This window comes from Anopheles aquasalis, chromosome 3 (assembly GCF_943734665.1).
Source record: "Anopheles aquasalis chromosome 3, idAnoAquaMG_Q_19, whole genome shotgun sequence".
In the NCBI taxonomy this organism is placed as follows: domain Eukaryota; kingdom Metazoa; phylum Arthropoda; class Insecta; order Diptera; family Culicidae; genus Anopheles; species Anopheles aquasalis.
In genome coordinates this window covers 14280001-14299847 of record NC_064878.1, presented here as the reverse complement: position 1 = coordinate 14299847, position 19847 = coordinate 14280001, and the positions used below count along the sequence as shown (strand labels likewise).

The window sequence follows — 19847 nt, the reverse complement described above, 5'->3', positions numbered from 1 at the left end:
CGGTTCCGCATCAAGTTTACAGTAGCTCTTGGTCTGGATTAGATCATTTGCCTTTAACCGACAACGTTCCACCAGAGAATACTGGAATCTGTCTGCCATAGAGAGAGAGAGAGAGAGAGAGAGAGAGAGAAAGAGAGAGAGAGAGATGATGGCGGATGGCGACGGCTGGCTGGCCGCGTTAATGCGTTTTCACTCGAGTGATTAGATTACGCAATCGACAAGGATGACCACCACACAAATAGGCGCCAGGGCCGCGTGTATGTGTGCATTAGTTTGTTGTTGATCGAGGAAGCGTTCCACGGAACAACAGAGCACCCCTCCGCGGAAAGCGGGAGAGTCCTGTGCTGTCCACCATCAGCTCCACTCGTCCTCGACATCTTCGAATCGGTTCTTCCGGATGGAGTGAGAGCCAAACTTAATCGATATCTTCGGGGTCGTCGTCGTCGTCGTGCGCCTAGCAACAACCATTCCGGGGGTTTCATTTACGCCTTTTTATGTCTTTTTTGGGCACCGTGTCCGCGTCCGCATTTAATACCTTCAACACTGGGTGCGAGCAGAAGGTCCGGAAGCTTTCGGAACCGACGTGCTACTTACGCGGGGAGAGCGCAGGAGTTGAACACTTCAAAGGGACCAACTGTTGAGGCCGGATGGGTTTCCCTAGGTGCTTGTTAAAATATTGTTTGATAATTAAACTCGCCGTTGCCCGTTCGGCCATTTGCTGTTCGCGAAGGTTCACGGTATGCTCGAGAACACTAATAAAAAATGGCACTCGGCGAGCACGACGATTATGATTCCAACTTTTTTTTTCTGTTTTGCTCGCTTCAGTTCCTCGCGGATTCCCGGGCGACTTCCGGGCAGTGTTCCGGAAGAACTCGAACCCGTAAGTGGTCTTTTCGTCTTTTTATCTGTGCAAAAACCCAACAATCTGCTCCGGTGGGCTATTATTCCGTGGCGGGAGGGGGGGGGGGCACACTTTTGCGAATGTGTTCCCAAACACACAGGAGAACGCACGCACATCTGGTGGCGACCATTTAAAAGTTTATGACACTTCCGCTCGCCTTGCGCGAAACCTTCAAGTGCAGCACAGTACAGTGGCCCCCAAACCGACCCGAAGCTATCTAAATAGGTCAACCGTGCGCTAGCGAGGAGGTGGAGGGACGTTTCTATTCTGAACCAGGAAAGGAAATGAGTTTGCGAACTGCGAACGCTTCGGACCCGGCTTCTAGTGCAATAGCAATTGCGTTCTAGCAATCTCCTCCCCTTCGAGAACATTCTCGCTGGCAGACCAAGGCAGACAGAAATGCTTCGCTTTCAAAAAAAAAAAATAGACCAGATCAAAATGGCCGACAGCAAAAATGAGTTTCCAAACCCGGCGCTATACGGTGCTGGCAACGTGGTCGGTCGGTCGGTCGCTTGAACCGTAAATAAATGGCCATATACGTGGCACGGACTTTAATTAATAATGCAGAACAGTACCCATGACCTCTTCTTCAAGTTGGACGTGCGAGAAGCAACGAGGCGTGTGTTTTTGGACGGACCAGGACCAGGAGACCGAATGGAAGGGGCTTCCCGTACACTCCCCGCTCGCGTCGAATGATGTCAAGGCCCAATGCAGCGGTCCCGCGCAAGATGTCGCGCTTGATACTCGAAATATCGTTAAACAGCCGCTACCACGAGAGTCAGTGCGGTGTGTTGTGCGCTGGGACACACAAACAAACGATGTGTCACGCGATCGATCGCCAGAGACGACGGCAGAAGACGGTTTTTCGAGTCATCCAAACGCGCGATCGACTCTGACTGATGCTGATGCGTAGTTAGGATGAGGATCGGTCTCACAAACTCTACTCCAGAAGACTCGCTACAAAATTTCAATTCGTTCCACATTCTCCCTACTAGCATTAGTAGCCCCTCTGGATCCGGGTTCGGGACCGGGACCGGGACCTCGACTTAAGATAAACAAAATCGACCCACGCCATGACGGATTCGTCGTGGAACATAATCAGCAGATGTTGACACGGTGAAAACATTGTCGCAGACGTGGCCAGCGAACGCATAAGCAACAACTTGCGCTACACGAGACTTTGAGTAAACAAAAACCCGGTAGTAACTGGAAGGGGGATAAACAACAACGGGGAGAAAACGGGAGAAAGAAGTGCGCCAAGACAAAGAACTTGAAACATGTTTTATGCTGCGCATATCACGCCAATCGTGGCATGTCGCCTAGAGCACCACCAACGGTGTGCGCGAGGTCCATTTTCTTAAATATATATTTATTCTCTGCAACTCCCCAGGTCTCTGTTACCCAGATTGTTCAGGTGGTTTCAGACTTCTGGACGAGCTGCTAGAATCGGTTTCCGCCTTGACCATGAAACAAAGAGACACCCAGCACCACCGTCCGAGACTACGTCACACGCCACAGGGCATCCAATTTGCGCGAGCAGCACCAGCAGCAGCACCAGCAGCAGCAGCAGATGAAGTCATCACCGGCCATCGGGCATTAATTGGATTTATTGGCAAAGGAGTTTTGGACAATTTTTGCCCGTTTTCTGTACCCATTCGCTTCATTGTCGCCCATCCTCGCCATGCCTTTTGACCGTTTTACTCTGGCCGTAGGCCGCACTTCTCGACAACAAACGACAACACAACGGAGTGCCACTCGCTCTCCCTTATCCGGAATATCGCGGAATTGGACCGCCTAAATCTAATGTTTGCCGAAGAAAATCGATCGATGACAGGCGCGTAAGAGGGATTTGGGGGTGGGGGGTGGGGCGCTGGTGGGTGTCCAGGGCAAGCGGAGCACCATCTGTTCGCTTGGTATGGTTCGTTATGGCAGTGTACGATCGATGTGCCAAGGATGGGCCCACTGCTGGTGCTGGTGAGCATTAAACATTCATGTGCCCGGTCGACTGGTACGATAACGATGGTGAATGTGTTTTTTGGACAGATAATTTTAATAAAATCGAGATTAAACTGCACACTCTCATTATGGAGATTTCGCGCGGAGAAAGATGACTTAAACATAAGGTTTAATATGGTTGGGGTGTGTTTTTTTTTTTCGTGGGCGCAAATGCCGCAAAAATACACGGATCTACATAAATCCGCCGTGGCCATTTGCAGCATAAATTAAAGTGGAAAGCGGAACACGGGGAAACGAACGAAAGCGCGGCTTTTTTTCAGAACAAAACGAACATCAGCGTCGATTGACAAAGACGAGCATCTCGTCTCTGAATCCACCGCATCCATCCGGTTCACTCCGTACACCGTTGATGTATATCACATTGCAATCATCGTCCCATCTGCCCCCACCGCGTATCGATCGAATCGGGCAAACATTCTCTCCCGCTACCCGCCTCTCGCGTCTGCCCACTGTTCCGTGTTTTCTTAAGTTATGCATCACGTACCTCACTCACTCGGGAGTGGTTCTCGAGATTGAATCAAACAACAACTTCCCAAGCAGCAGCAGCAGCAGCAGAACGACTCCGCCCAGGAGCCTACTGTGGCATCGCGCGCATCGAAATCAGAGCCACGAACGATAACTTTTACCATCGCCATTCGACCGTTTTTGGGGCGTTTTAGTTTCCAAGCTTCCGCCGCATCAGTTCGGTTCCCAACTAAGGTCCACATTTGACCTCGTCGCTGCTTGTTGGTGAAGAGGGCCGAGTGGTGGAACGGTGGAAACGGAGTCGAGGAAACTTTGGACACTTCTAGGGCAGATGGCTTAAAGACGTAAAGCCGTAAGCCGTATCTCGCTCTGAGACCACCGAGTAGCAAGTTCTCGGTTGTTCCGTTTGTGTACTTCCACCGTTTTCCTTTTCTGCAATTGATTTCTGAAGGGATAAGGCTCCACGAGCATGGATTGCGATGAGGCCAGGGGCCCGAAAGAGACAGCGAATGCTGCCAGCGATTGACGGGGAACATCCGATCGAGATAAAAGGCCGGTTGATGGATGCCTGTGCCATGTTCTTCTGCTGGATGAATTGATACCTCCGTCGGAAGTGAAATGCAAAAATCTCCCAAAACAAGCACACAAGCTCGCGCGGAGGTTCGTCTGCAAAAGTGCACGCCCAGCACGTGGCCATGGCGCATGACTTTGAAATGGAGGAGGGTCCGGCCAATGTCTACCGAACATGACGTTCGATTTTAATTTCTAATCCACACGCTGGCCACGCTGCCACCAGCCGGGATTCGAAGCGATTCGCGATGTGTTCCGCGAGGCCTTTGCGATTAAAGTTTCAAAAGTGAGATTCACGTCGTTCAACGAGCGAGACCACGCAACAGCAACATGCCACCTTAATGAACAGTTTTTGTGCTGTTACCTCATCAGTCCGCTCATCCACTCGCTACCGTGCACGCTACCGAGAAGGTCTGAGAACAAACACACCCAGCCCGGGGAGTTGATTGACAGAGAACGACATGTGCGAAGCGTTGGCGCCGTCGTATTAGACGCGAATCAATCTCGAAACCCGGCACGGACACGTGCACCGTGTACTGTTTGCACATGGCTCTAGACCAGGTTTTACGATGGATGCACAGCGCCATCGCCCAAACAGAACATTCTGGACGCCTCTAGCTAGCACTCGGCACCTGACACCTACGTACTCCCACTAAAACCGTACCGAGGACACATAAAAAATGGGAATTTAGATGGAAGCGCATTTTTGGGGCCATAAATTATGCGTCATAAACAGCAAGTGCAGCGTGCAGTGTTGTTTACACGCGTTGCTTGCCCAAATGCACATTACAATCCTCCTCGGTGTGGCCCATTTCTCGTGGATCTTTCTCGATCTTGATCACTCTCTTGCGAGGCTATAAAATGATCCACTGCATATCGCTGCTGCCTGGCTGGCTGGGCCATAAAAAGGGTGATCGTAAATGTGCAACGTCCAAATGCGATCGTCAAAATGAGGGCGATTTCCGGTGCACACCACGGTGGCGCCATTGGGGGGAGCCAAACTAAAAATACAAATTTTCTAGCTTCTAGAATAAACGCAAAATCGTAATGACCATTTCGTACCCGGGCAGTTTATTTATTCGCGTATATTGCGCGCTGTAAAGTGGGTGTCCATTGCATGTGGGCCCATGTTCGGTCATTTATCATTTCATTTCTCATGCACACCGGCCGATCGCCTCTTATCGCCCTGCCATGCCGCGCGGTAAATGATGGTTACGGTGGCGTATCTGTGCTGCTACGCCTGTCACTGTCAGCGTACGCTAATTGCATCTTTTACCAGCGGTATCCAGAGGATGGGCCATTTTTGGGGCCTCTGGCCAATTAAACATTCATAGGCAATCAACGACACACGCTCCGCCTGGTGATGGTATGTGCGCGGCATAAGTTATTCAGTGAACCTTCCACGTACATGGATCCTGGATCGGTCGTGTTTGAATGTAATTTTTACACATTTTTACACAAACCATCATCACCACCACCACCAGCACCAGCACTGAGGAGACACGAGTGCCATGGAGTGGACCGGGCATTAAAAGTGGCGTACAAAATTTGAAGAAATCGATAACGATACGCGCGCGATTGAATGTGGCCACAAATGGGGTACGCGGTATGGTATAAAGCACACATACGCTACGCGTACAAGATGGTAGATCCATAAAACACACACCAAATTGTACGGATCGTAATTGACATACAGGAGAACGGGAAAGCGAGAAAGCATTTCTCCATCCGACTTCATCCTCCGGCTGTATACGGCTCTAAAATGAGCAGAGACTGCTTCGAGTTTCGAGGGGCGTGGAGGACCAAGATGAGCCAAGGTGGTGCACAAGGATCGACGTTGGACGTGTGACAGGTGAAAAATTCGATTTCGACAAAATCGTCCACCAGATGAGATCGGGTTCCTCATCGTCATCGGCTTGTGCGACAACGGTTGGCCACGTCAATCACACCTGCTGATGATGATGATGAGGATGATGATGGTGGTGGTGGTGGTGGAGTTCAGCGAGCGTTTCGGCAGGATATTGTATGTTTCGGTCTTGATTACTTTTGGAAACGGAGTGGTGGTCAACCATGCGAGAAAGGTATATAAAAGCCGATTTCACCATCCATGCAGGGGTGTTTTTCCGTGCGCATTCGATACAAAAGAGTCGACATTAATGGCTAGATAGAAATATATGCCATTAGTATCCATACACTAATGTTTATCTGATGTAGTTGTAAAGAACGTCTATACAGTTTATTGAATTGGGACACTGGACTTATTTATCCACTCGGGACCGGTTCGATTGTTCAGCTGGCGCACTAGCTTGTATTGCAAGCGAGCGTCCGAACAGATCGATACAGAACAGAGCGGAATGATTTGTTTGAGTTTGGTAGCAGGCCCAAACTACTTTGCTAACAATCATTTCAGCTTAGCAACCAAATCGCGGGCTACTATTCCAATACGCTTGTTCCCAATGGGCTACCTTTCTACTCCACTAGAGTTAGCAGACTGGTGAGAGGACAACTGGAAACCTTAAGGTCGAACCTTAAGGTAATCCAATAACAAATGGGAAGTGGAGATCTGTCACCGAGCAATGTCCAGCACAATAAGAGCACGGTTCCAGAGTGTTCCACCCGCCCCAAAAAGCAGGGGTTGAACCATAAAACGCACCAGCCCGCTTATCGCAACCTGCCATCACTTCATTAAGCGTATGTGTTTCAAACAAACCATTTCCCCCTCCCCGGTGACCAGTGTGGCTGATAGGAGCCATCGAGCGACGCTCTGCTGTGGCGTTGTTGTTGTTGCTGCTGAGGGTGGCAACTTGAACCCCCCGGCCTAAGGCACAGTCACACATCCACAGTCACAACCGACGCCACTACTACGCAACTGTAAAATAGTTCAAAACAAAACAACCCATTTCCTCATTCATCTAATGAAAACTATCAAACCCGCTCTTCGGAGGCACGGTGGGTCGCGACCATCCACCCTTAGGAAAGTGGCTCCTCAGCAACAGCAAAGCCGGACGGGAACGCGGGCGTTTAGGGAGCAATAAATTGTGTTCGAACACATCGCATCAACTCCCTCCTGGGAGGAAGAAGAAGTGGTGTCGTCGGGTTTTGCATCTACGCTGCCATCAACGACTGCACCCTTCATTCATTGCTGCGGACACAACCACCACCAGCAGGGCCGACAATAGGAACACGGTGGATCGCTGAGGCGCCGCTGTTTGAAGATAAATAAATAAGTCCATTAGAATCCAAACACCACCAGCACCACCCGGACCGGTCGACCGGGTTATGCATCTCATTAACACCGCAGCCCATGGGTGCTCGAGAAGTAGAGAGAACTTTAGAAGTTCAATAAAAACCAAGCGCCCCCTATGGTGCTGTATGTTCCCGTTTGCCCGAGAGCTGTGCTGTGGCCACCTTAGCCAAGGGTGCTTGAGAGGGGTGGCTTAACGAGTGTACGAGGTCCCCGTGCAAGCCACTGGAATAAGGAACTTTGCACTTTGAAACGAACTTCGCACCAGAATGTCTCTATCTCATGGGACCGAAGGTGCAATGTTGATCGATGGTGGCACCAAAAAAAGAAGGTATTAAGCGTGAGAGCGTGATAAAACATGATCAGCACTTAGTCGAAGTTGATGCGCCCTGATAGCCTGATTATCAACTTCACCAGGACCCAAGTCACGGGACTGTTTTGTTCAGGAACTGCCCGACTGCTTGGTGGCGGTCGTGGTGTAGTTGAAAGTTACATTTTAATGAGGTTACAACAACGGGCTGGTGACCGATTTCGGACAGCTAGGTCATTGAACTCAGCCGCGCAGTGCCTCTGTGCCAGCTGTATCCACACAGCTGAACGCACAGCCTTAATCGTGCTGTTAATGAGTTCAATGATGGTGCTGATGATGATGATGTGGTTGATGATGACGATGGCATTCAAGCACCCCCCCTCGGCGGATGATGAAACTGAAACTGACATATTGCGTCGCCGTGTCATCGCTTTGCGCGCTGAATAATGGTTGGTGGGACCCAATTGAGGTTAGGGAACGCATCAGAACGCGAGGTTCTAGCGTTGGCCAGCACTACTGACAGCCATCTTCGATCGATTGCAGATGCTACACACCGCGCTCGCCCTGCAAGCGATGACACCCGCCAGGGAAGACGCCATTGAGGGTAATTTGTTTTTTTTTTGGTTCGAGAAACGAAGAAATGCCCGATTACAATCCATCACGCCATGCGCACCCATTGTGATTGGGCTTTTGGCGTGAGAACTCCTCCTGGAGGCAGATCTGGTTGGAGGAAGACCTTGGAGGTGTATCACACGACGACAAACATACACATAGCACAGGTCTGAGACCGCAGCCGATGCCTCGCAATCGGAGCTAGACTGCCATTAAATATTCCATTTCAACAGTGAGTGGGTTGTAAGCGAATGCATCCGACAGACAGATTTCTTGCTCGCGATGCGATGCACCGCAGAACACCGCACCGAAGACGTCGTGGCCCAGGAGATCGCGGATGGGAGGAAGAGCCCTCCTTGCATTCCGTGGTACCCTCCGAGTGAATGTAGCACGAGATGCGCTCGCTCGCTGTCTCTAGGATGCATGGATTGTCTGCGCCAATCAATCGATCCGCATTTGAAAGGTATTAGCACGGGCGATGGCGAAGAAACGTGGCCCTAGAACGTCTCCAATGGCGCTTGTTTTTCTTTCTTTTACGGTCAAACTTAAGCACCTTTTTGATGCATCATTCCACTATCCTGTACGCTCCTTGGTGCGCTCCTGGCCAGACGACTTAATTTCCCTCGGTTTTACAAGGTTGTAACCTTCGTCGTAACCCCATTCTCTCTCTCTCTCGCGCCCGTGGGTTGACTCGGAAAGGTTATTGTCTCAACCTCAACCTCCCGTCGAATGCCGGTGATAAATCTTGAGCAAACTTGCACCCATAATGCAGCCGGACGATAGGTGATGAAGGAAAAAGAGGTGGAGCATGAGCGGAGGACACACGCGCCAACTCTCTGATGCTGATGCAATTGCGATCTTGCCTAGACGGACGCGAACATCGATGCCACATCACGACACGATCTGGAATTTCTTGGCTTTTCCAGAATGATGCCATAAACACCCGAACCCAAGGACTCCCTCACCTCACCCGTTTTCGAACAAAACACCAATCACCATCGATCAATCCTCTCACGACACCTCTTCATGCTGGTGGTGGTGTTGTCCACGGGACTGTGAACTGGAACCAAGATTACATGCGATGGCGGTGGCGAAATATTGTGCAATTATCACCACAATGAATGGGTGGAACGTGCTCGTGATCTGAATTGTGAATCCAGACGCTTCTATGCAACGCGACTGGCGATGATTAGCGTCCAGAGGGTTAGGCGAAAGATGCCACATTTGAAAGTGGTGTAAAATATTCATTCATTTCTTAATGTTATTGTGGTAAAGGTAAAAATGGTTGCAAACAACATCAAATTAGATAGTGAGTTGAGATTTGTGTTTCTTTTTTAACATACAATTGCCTTGAAATGGGAAACGAACGCAATGCGCGTTATTCGTAAGTTGCGACTTTTTTTACCAATTTTCAGCGAAGCCTTAAACAAAGGCTGGACGACACTTTGTTATTTTTAAGTACCAAGCTTACCCTTTAAAATATCACAAACGAAGAAGTCCAGCGACTATTACAACCGGAGATATTAGCCATCATTGAGAGATCGAAATAAAGAGTGGTGCGTTCTTGTTTCGCCAATCTTTTGTGTTGCTGACTTTGAGTGACGATGCAGAGTCCTGTTCGAATCTGCAGGGCTTTCGTATGAAATGGATGCATGCCCATTGCTACAATGGAAGTACTAAATCTTATTCACCATAACTTTTATGATTTATCTTGAAACCACCATTCAAAAATACGTGCAGAGAACGACCGATGCGTGTTATGGCAGTTCAAACCAACTCAGCTTTTGCGTTCATGTGTCCTTATGAAACAACAAAAAATCCATCGACCATTTTGGCAAATAAAGTCGTTAGTGCACATACTGCTCAACAATGAACGGTGACTCATCGGTGAATGCAAATTTTCGTTTAAGCTAAACATCTCTTTGCCTATTCAACGACTAGTAGTAGAAAGCTTGAGTTTTTGTGCTCATTTTAGGGTATTGAATTGACGATTCGAGCTGAAATCCATTCTGCTTTATTCATTACTCTTTTGTATATTTTTTTTGTTTAACCTTAAAGACGTCGAATCATAAAGAATCAACTGGCCTTACTACTGAATGGTTCAGTTTCTTCACGTCATCTACTCGACTCTTTCGGTGGTTATGAACACCGCAATGTCTACGCAATAACTCAACTCTGGATAGTGAATGGTTCCTTTGTCTTTTGCTGCGAATCGTATTCCTTTAAAGATTTACCTTAATGTTTCGAAAACCAACTTTTGCACCCCGAGGGGATCATCTACACACATACCGACACACACATTCACAGACGTAAGAAGTGAGCAAAAAGTGAGTCTCACATGGTGCGCAATTGAGATCTTAGTGCTACAGCGACCACATAAAGACGGACGTACGAACGAACGAACGAACGCCAAAGTACCGCCATCGGCGTTCGTTCAGAAGGGGGAGTTAGTGCTGCCCTGCCCTCCACACCCACACTCCTTTGCTCCGCTCGAGACAGAACTGAAGCAGGGAATAAGTGCATTTTATTCTTCGCATAAATTAACTTCATAATTACGTATTCATCCCGTTTGCTCGCTCTTGCTCGCGTTTCGCTACATCACGGAGCAGCAGCAGGTTTTGGATTTCCAGTCCGGCATGCAACGGCGTAACGGCGGTGTCCCGATCACTACCATCAGCGTGAAGCGTTTGATGGCCTGGGACCCACACAAAATGGCCTTCAACGCGGAGGACGACCACGGGTCTTCGATTGGCGTCCAAATAGCTCCATTAAAATAGTTGCAAACGCGGTCCGCATTCAACATCTTCGTATCAGATGAAACGATTGATATTGCCCATAAGGCGCATCTTGACGTGCTCCAGAATTCCTCCCCCCCTTCCCTCGGGAGAGCAGCTGATAAGAGTTGCTGACGTTGGCTCTCGACTTGGGGATTTTTTTTGCTTTTTGTTGTTTCGCTGCTCTTTCCCCAAACCCTTATCGGCGTAGAAGAGTTGTAGTCTGGTCCCGCGGGAATGGATTTACCAGCCCCACCCAACAAGCTCACGGACACACAGACACCCTCATGGTGAAGCAAAACTTTTGTTCGGGAAAAATGGAAAAAGGAAAAAAGAGAAATGGAAATCAAATTCGAAAATACGGGCAAGGCACTCGTGGAAAGCGTTCGCTCATGGGAACGACACTTCGGGCCCGGGAGTTTAACGCCCGGAAGCGGATTTTCAAAATCCTCCAACCAGAGGGGTCAGCAGAGCAGAGAGAGGGAGGGAAGGTGTTCCGCTATCACCGCCCTTCCCCATCGTGATCCGTTTGCACAAGTTTATGAATCATGGCAGGTTGGATTGTTCTTGGAACATTAATCATCGTCACATCTTTTCTCCGATCTGACTGAGTTCACGGAGTGGAGTTCTCCTCCACCGGGGAGCGGAAAGTTCTCGCGATCCGGTGACCGGCGGCGAATCACAAAATGGCCGTCACACGAATCGAACACTCGCTAGACTCCTCCATCACCACACGAACCGGAAGTCATCAGGCTAGTGCCCGTCAGCATGAAACCGGAAGTGCTTCTGGGCCACCATGGCCACCCCTTGTTCCTTGTGCTCTCCGAGGGTCCAAAGCAAACAACTCACGACACTACACGGTGCTGCTGCTGCTGCTGCTGCTGAAGTGGACTTAACAACTCTCCAAAACCCCCGTTTCCGAACGCGGGAGGTCACACATACCGAGCGCTGGTCATCTTCTGCCAAGTGCCGGTCAAACGCTGCATACCATTAGCGTCGCGTGCCCGTGCCCGAACCCATCATCGAGCGGTGGTGATGATGAGAACGACAATACGTTCTTCTTTCACCTTCTTCCGGTGGATGCCATTGTCCGGGCCGGTGTTCTGTCCCCGCTCGTGCTTCTCTACTCCCGAAAAACCGTATTCTAGAAAAACGGGAAACAAATTTCCGGCCCCCCCGGGGGGCCGCCCGTCTACAGGGCGTTGTCTCTCTCCGGCGCTCTCTTTCTCTCGTTTTTTGAGTTCGGTTACCTGGTTCGCCGTGGTGGGTCCATGATCGATGTGATGGTATTATAGTGGGCAGAATAATGTCCAGGGCCGAACGAGCGGCGAATGACAGTTGATGGACAAGCCAGCGCAAAACAGGCCAGGAGCGAGAAACGCTTTTGCGCTCCAAACATTGATTAGATTGGAGGTCTCAACTGCGACCAGGGGGCGTTGTCCTGCGATGGTGCGGCACTGGACCAAACACAACCAAAAACCATTAATATTATTAAACCCACGAGCCCATTGCGCGATTGCAAAGCCTTCATAATACTGGAGCGCAAAGCCCTACGACAAGGCAAGGCCCCCTGGCAAATAACGGACCTCATTCCGCCAAGATGCAGACGGCGGATGGGAATGTGGGATAAACTTCTCGGTTAATTAATTTAACACACAGACAGCTAGCACTGGTGGTGTTATCTACGATCGTGCCACCAGTTCGTGCGAGCGATAGGAAGAGAGTGCACTGTCGAGCACTTCTCGAACGAATCGTGGCCAGCAGATTGTTATCAATCCGCAACCTCCCTCCGCACGTCTAAAGTAGATTCATATTCATACGGTGCGAGTCAGCATCTTTCGAGGCGAGTGAGAAAGTAACGGAATTTGCAGAGTTGCGGTGAATCTCGATCGATGGCGCAACGCAGCGACCGGACTTTCACTTCCCCAGCATTTCCGTCAGTTTTGAGTTCGTGCTCAAACCCCGGTGATACTATATATCACGTACGTCCGAGTGATATCTAAGCGCCATCGCAGCGAGCGGCAAGCATCTGCAAACGCGTCCGCGTGTGGTTCATCTCGGTTGCTAAACCGCCGGCACTGGCAAAGCTTCAAAGATCCGAAGGAACCAACATCCCGTGCCCCCGGTCCCTTGTGCTCATTTCGCATTACGGTGAGGCATCACAAAGGAAAAATAAATGTCGGAGCCGGAGGACCTTCCTGGTGCCGAACCACCACAGCTCTCTGCCATCATCCTTCGCATAAAGCACATTGTCCACTCCGTACAGCCGTGCCACGTCACGAGTGATGTCCTTTTGTTTTTCGTTTCTGTTTTATCTGCCTTTTTTTCAGGGAGAGCAGGTAAACCGCATTGCCTGTCAGGTGGATCAAAAGGCGGAGTGGGAGGAGCATGAAATACATAAAACTCTGCGAAGAGCACATGTCATGATGATTAGTTTGTCGAGCGAAAACCCGAGGAAATGTTGGCATGAAAATTCAAATTCCCAAATGGAATTGGTGGCCGCTGTGATGATGTGCTTTTGTTTGCAGTTGTTTCTGGTTTTTCCTCAGTCACAGGGTTCAGAAGGTTTGGCTGAAACTGCCTTGCAGACAACACACATATTAAAGAAATAAAGTAACTGTTAAAAGAACTGTTTAGTCGAAATTTTATCGCCATTTTCAACAGTTCAACAATGATTAAAACTACGTTTCTTCATTCTAGTACTATTTAACTAATAAAGAATAAAGAAATTTGAACAGTTCTGCTGTACCTATCGCGCTAATCGTGTTTGATGCTGTTAACAGTTTCAAACTAACATAAACCAACATAATCAAGACTAATTGGGAAGGAAATGCCAACTTCCTGGTATCTGGAGGCCTGCAAGTACGAAAAGGTCAAAGGTACGGTCCCAGGTCGTTGGTTTCCGGTAAACTAATTTGGATAGAAGAAAAACATGTCCCAGCCTACATCCTAGGGTCAACAAAGCGTTTGCTCGGATCTTCTGTGGGTTGCTTTGTTTTGACTACGAACAGAAGACGCCACAAGGGTTGGTTATAGTATCTAGTTTTAATGATGAACGGCGACTCTATAAAACAGCGTTCCTGTAGCTAAAATAAGGTTTGCTTCTACTGATTACCTAGGTGCTTCGATTACTATTTAAACTGCATCAAGCTAGAGAATTGTTTTTTGTTTGATTGCTAATTTTATGTTTACAACCAAAAACTCTATAATTAAATTAGTAATTAACAGTTTGTACATTAATTAATATCATCATGATAGATGGATTTGCGTCTATGTAACTATTTTATTTCGTTGACGTTTTTAGAAGAGCTATAAATTAATCTAAGTTGTGGCATGAATTCGTCCTTGTAGGAACCAAAACATTATTCCAGATCCTTGTAAGAATTTTACAAAACTTAACATATTGACTTCCTGGAGGAATATTTGAAGAAAAAGGATAATATTATGAAGGAACAAGCACCAAGCCACGAGGGCAAATAATGTTTTTGGCTATTTTGTTCGTAGAAAGTTGCTTAAAAAGATTCAACTTATGGCATTCAGCCACTTTTGGCACACCTTTCGCCGGCAACTCCAGCAATGAATGGACAAACGCGCACCTAGCCTAGGAGGGGCTTTCACGACGAAAGTAACCCTTCCCCCTCCCGGGTGGGGCAGACCTGGCCCAGGTACTGCGTCTACGATTGCCAATTGCCATGATGATCGCACTAATTTGTGCCGCTAATTGGTAAATGTAATTGATAAACTTTCTACCTACTCCAATCGCGCACAGTCGCCGCCGTCGTGTATTCCGAGGGTGTACCGCACTCATTTCCCCTCCTCTCTCCTATTCCTCCTTGCGAAGATTCCCCCGAGGCGCCGATGGTATGACAAACACGCCGGCGGCGGCCTTACGCAAATCCTCGTGTGACCCAACCGCATTACCGCCCCGAGGAACCACCAATTTCGCATTCGCGTAATGATTTCGCATTCACAGGAGTGTCCGCATGTGTGTAGTAGTGGTAGTAGGGGTAGTAGGGCTAGTAGAAAGTGGAGCATCTGCAAGAGTGGTGATAATAGGTTATGGCGGTAGTGGTGGTGGCGCGGCAGCGATAGTATTTGATTTATAAATATTTTCACTTATTATCAACAACAACAACAGCTGACACATACGCAAAACCCATTTTGCATCAACCCCCCTTTTCGAAGGCTATAGATGGCGATTCCGAGCATAATATTATCGATCAGCCACTGTTATCGATGCAGATGGGGGTGTTGTGAGGGGCTTTTTTGTGTGTCTAGTTGTTGGTATTATAAATAGCCATTGAACCTTTTTGAAAGCAGAATGTCCAACAACACAGCAGGCAGTTGATGATGATGATGATGATGATGATGGCAACAACAGCATTGGCCGGTTGGCAACAGACCAGTAGCAGCAATGGATGCTTTGATTTGAATGTTGCTATTTTTATTTCCCCCATCGACGACGAGAATGCCCTGGGGCTCCCTATACAGTGGCACGTTCGGGGCTAATCTTTCGAGTAATACTGTACGACATAAGTACATACATTGTCGCTTTAGTACATCGCTGCGTTGGCCACTGATATGAAAAATAGGCCCGCACCCAGGGGGAAGGGGATGCAGCATTCCGCCCCCCCCCCCATCTTTTGTCTTTCTTTCTTTTCCTCTTGTTGGCTAATTTCAGATGCAGATCTCTCTCTCTCTCTCGTTCTCTCTATCGATCAGCCATGGCGCGATGCAGGTTCGACACTTCAAAGGACCGACTACAGAGGGAAGCATAGGGGAGCCTAGAGGTGCAGCTGTTGCCGTTCAATAGTACGAAGGTGGAGGGATGCTGGACGATGGATGCAGAGTCGAGTGCAGCAGCAGCAGCAGCAGCAGTTGAAACACACGCGACATGCTCTCCCTCTCTGACATGCAATCTCTCTTGTGACCTAGATATGGCTCGTCGTTGCAGTGTTTTATGGCCGCGCCGGCCGCGGCTCTCCTAAGCTAAGCTGCTGGCGTGCAGCAACATGGAGCAAATGGAGAAAATGGATCTGCCTTTGATAAATCGTGCTCACGCCAAGAGTGTAGTCCGACGTGGCCGGCAAAATGGCGACGACGTCGATGGCACGTGCAAGCGTTGATAATGCGATTAGCGGGTGGGCAATAAGCGACGCGCAGTTACGCGTCATCGTGTCAGCACTAGGCATCAAGCAAAGTAAAGCGAATCCTAGCCGTAATCCTGCCTCTGCCTAGACCTGGTGCGGCACATGAACCCCGAAACCTTCTCCTCCTCCCGGCTGGTGATCTGGAGAAAGGTGAAATTGCGCTCGCAGGTACACCCACTACCCACGCCCCCCCCCCCCCCCTTCCCTCCTCCCCCTTTCCGTATCTTCAGCTACGGCTTCTAAGGACCCCCCGGAGGATGACCGAGTCAAGGTCACCGAACGTGTAATATGCGTAAGAGGAGGTGAAGCGCCGGCTTATGCTTTACGCAGCATAGCACAGCAGGCGGTGGAAGGTGGTCCACCGCAGGGGGTGGAGAGCACAGGTGGTAGCCGAATTGTCGCACGCACCGCGTACATTACGAATCCGGCACGCACGCACAACACAACTACAACAACAAATGGTAGTGTGCGTGCGTAGTAGGAGCGAGAGATACGATAGCCCCGTTCTGCTCTTCCATTGCTTTCGCTTTCAAAGGGCGCTGACAAGCAAAGAGCGAGAGAGGGAGTTGCTGGCGAGAGATTCTCACGAGAGCGCACAATAGGAACGTTCCGATTTTTATGCTCCGTTGCGCTGAATTGTACGGTCACACTTAATACGATCGAGTATGGCGAAAAACTGAAGTTAATTGTGTGATTTCACAACGAAATGAAGCTTATTAACATTCCAATTGATTATTTTTGTTCCTATTTTGCTTCTGTTCATTGAGTGTTTGATAAAACATAGATAAAAATCAAAGTTATCAGTGCTTTTAACAATTTTATTTATGAAAAAACGCTTTCTGTTCTCTTATTCTTATAAACATACCACTCCACACATCGCAACATCATTTTCATAAAAAGTAACGTGATATGTTTAGCATATGTTTGATTTTGTAACACTCGCTAGCCGCCTCGCGCCTCAATAAACACAACGCCCGCAACGCACAACGTCTACTGTGACCGGTTGCTAGTGATGCCGTACATCGCAATACCGCCGGATGGTACGCAATCGAGCGCAAGAGCATCCCAGTCTGCCGCGACCGACCATTGCGCTGTCCAAGTTCAAACGCGACTCGCGAGAGAGAGACTCACGGAATTCTCGGTCATTTCCATCGGAACCATTTTTTCTCTCTCATTTACGTGCGAGCAACGAAACGGTGGTGAACTCTACAAGGTGCAAATCATTAAAGGATCACCAAAACACACCAGCAGCAGTAGCAGCAGCAGCAGAAGCAGTGAAGTGAAGCATCTAGAAAAAAAAGGACCGCTAAATTGCGTGTCAATGTGTGTGACGTATGTTGGATAAATTGTGTTGAAAAAGGAAAAAAATTACCACAAAAGTAAGGTGCCAGCAGTGCGTGGAAGGGTTGTGGATGGGAGGGGAATATGATGATTTGGGGAGGGGGTGGTGGTCAACATTTTGTGCAGTGGAATTCAGGTCCGTGGACGGTCGGAGCTAGTAGCACACAATTGAAGGATAAAACGGTGTAATTGGGTTGCTCGTGCTCGAGCGTGTGTAAGAGTGAGAGAGAGCGGGAGTGAAGGAGAGAGAACGGCGCGAAGCACACGCGAAGAAACAGCACAGCATGCCAACAACAACAACAGCAACAACACCAGCAACAACGACAACAACACAGTAGGCCAGAACGAGAGGCCAAGTGCGCGTGAGCGAGTGAGGTGGATGAGGGGAGGATGATGGGTGGCAGCGGGGGAGGGGGAGAGTTTTGTGACAAAACGTGTACGCTGCTGTTTCGTGGAATTATCCATTCAATTGATTGTGTTGTTGGTGTGTTAGGAGGTGCCATCAACCGTACAACCACCTGCCCGGCGGAGAAATTACGCAGCTTGGAATACCCACACGCACGTCGAGGGTGGCAGAAGAGTTTTGGATCTAAGCAGAAGAAGAAGAAGAGTGTCATCATTTAATTAATTCTTCAAAAAGTTCTAGCCCGATTGGTCGGTTTGAATTCCATCAAATCAAGACGCACACGGGTTGCGAGTGAGGGGCGGGGAGGGTTCAGTGGTTTCTGGTGCGCACTGAAGAAGGAGTCCGGGGGGGTGGTGTTTTTTTTCACTTCGCGCTCGCGAGAGAGTGCATGCGTGCGTGCGGGCGCGTGAGAGAGCGGTTTCAGTGCAAGAGAGCGAGCGAGCGAGCGAGAAGAAGAAACAAACAAAACGAAGCACCGCGGTTTTGACAGCTTCGTGTTTATAAGTGGGTGGGTTGAAGAGTGATCGCCAAGAGGGTGGGCGGGGGGGGGGGGTGCAATGGGGATAGAGGGGGCACTTTTTCATGATTTTCCGTGCTCACCCCCCATCGACCACCCCCCGATTTCAGCCGGGAATTCGTGTGAAAAATGGCCAAACAGTAACCATGCGTGCGTGCGTGAGACGATGGAATAGCGAAATGTATTTCACGGAATCTGGCGTATTGTGATCCGGAAAAGGGTGACAAATTCCAGCGTACTCCCGTCTTGGCCCGTACTTTCCGGGAGGCGGTCGCTCGAATGGATGTCGATGACGGCGCGCGGATTGTGGAAAATCATCGATCGATTTTTCGCTGCCATCGCCGCTCGCCAGGCGCGCACACTTCGATTAACGTGTATTTTGGTGTTTTCCCTCGGTTTTCCTGTGCATTTTTCCAGGTAGGCGACGAAGGCGCAAGATGAACGAGTGCCAGTCAGGAAGAGAATAAAGTTTCGTGTTTCGGCTGCATGTGGAGCAGCAGCAGAAATCGAATTTCCAATCAGTGTGTGCGCCTGGGTGGCGGAAAAGTGTGCTAATTCCGTGCCGTGCAAACAGTGATTTTTGAAGGAATTTTCCAGCGCAAAAGGAAGAACGAGAAGTAGTGTATTCTGTGAACGAGTGAAGCAAAAAGTGTTTTAAGTTGCCAACCGAGTGTTTGATGTATCCGCGGAGTGTGTTTCAGTGAAAAAATACTACCACAACGTGTTTGTGTGGCAAGAAGAAGAAGAGGAAGAAGTGAAAAGGAAAAACACCGTGCGTGTGCACTAAAAAGCAATAAAATAGTAAAGTTGTGTGTGTCCGTACTCGTGGAAAGTGTACGTGTGCGTGCTTCGTGGTTACTACTACTGCCACTACCACAATCACTGCTACTAAGAATGGGCGAGTATCGCCAAGAAGCGGAAGAAATGCTCGCCGTAGTGGGGTCACCGTGCACCGTGAAAGAACGTGCATGAGAACGAGAAGAAGGAGAGGAAGAAGTGGAATAAATTGCGTGGACAGAACTCGTCGGAATCGGAACCGTGTGCGACCGAGTGCGACCGGAAATGGTCGCCGCTAGCCGTGGAGAGCATGAGTGCCGAGGTTAGTGCCCAATGGAGATCGCTCGGATTTAGTGCAACATCCGACGGAGGCGGAGGCGGAGGCGGTTGCGGCGGCACCGGCGGTAGCGGACACTCGTCCTCCTCACCGGCCACCTTGCTGCCTGATCTGCTACCAATCCACGCCACCAAGTCGCCCTCACCGCTGGAAACGGTAACCACGGCGACGAAGGTGACGTGCGGCGAAAAGGGACAAATCAATCACAACAACAACATCATCAACAACAAAAGTCCGCGACTGGCCGCGGGATCGGATGAGGATGATGGCGGTCAGCGGCGGTGCAACAAATCCCGGAAACTGAATGGCCACGACGATGCTGATGCTGGAACCACGTGCCGTCATGATGGCGATGGCAGTGGTGGAAGTTCATCGGAAGAGTTCAACTGCGAGCTAGTGTTGCGCTCCCTTTCCGAGGACAATGATG

The 19847-nt window shown here is 49.4% G+C and overlaps 1 protein-coding gene across 1 annotated transcript in view; it reads left to right on the top strand.

The window, feature by feature from the left end:
* The first annotated feature begins 17235 nt into the window (after positions 1 to 17235).
* Positions 17236 to 19847, top strand: part of LOC126579334 (uncharacterized) — a 28463-nt gene continuing 25851 nt past the window's right edge. The window contains exons 1-2 of the mRNA XM_050242824.1: positions 17236 to 17421; positions 18724 to 19847. The exon at positions 18724 to 19847 is cut by the window's right edge and continues 8089 nt beyond it. Of these exons, the coding sequence (XP_050098781.1) occupies positions 19394 to 19847 (454 nt within the window). The 5' untranslated portion in view covers positions 17236 to 17421; positions 18724 to 19393. The remainder of the gene's footprint in view (positions 17422 to 18723) is intronic.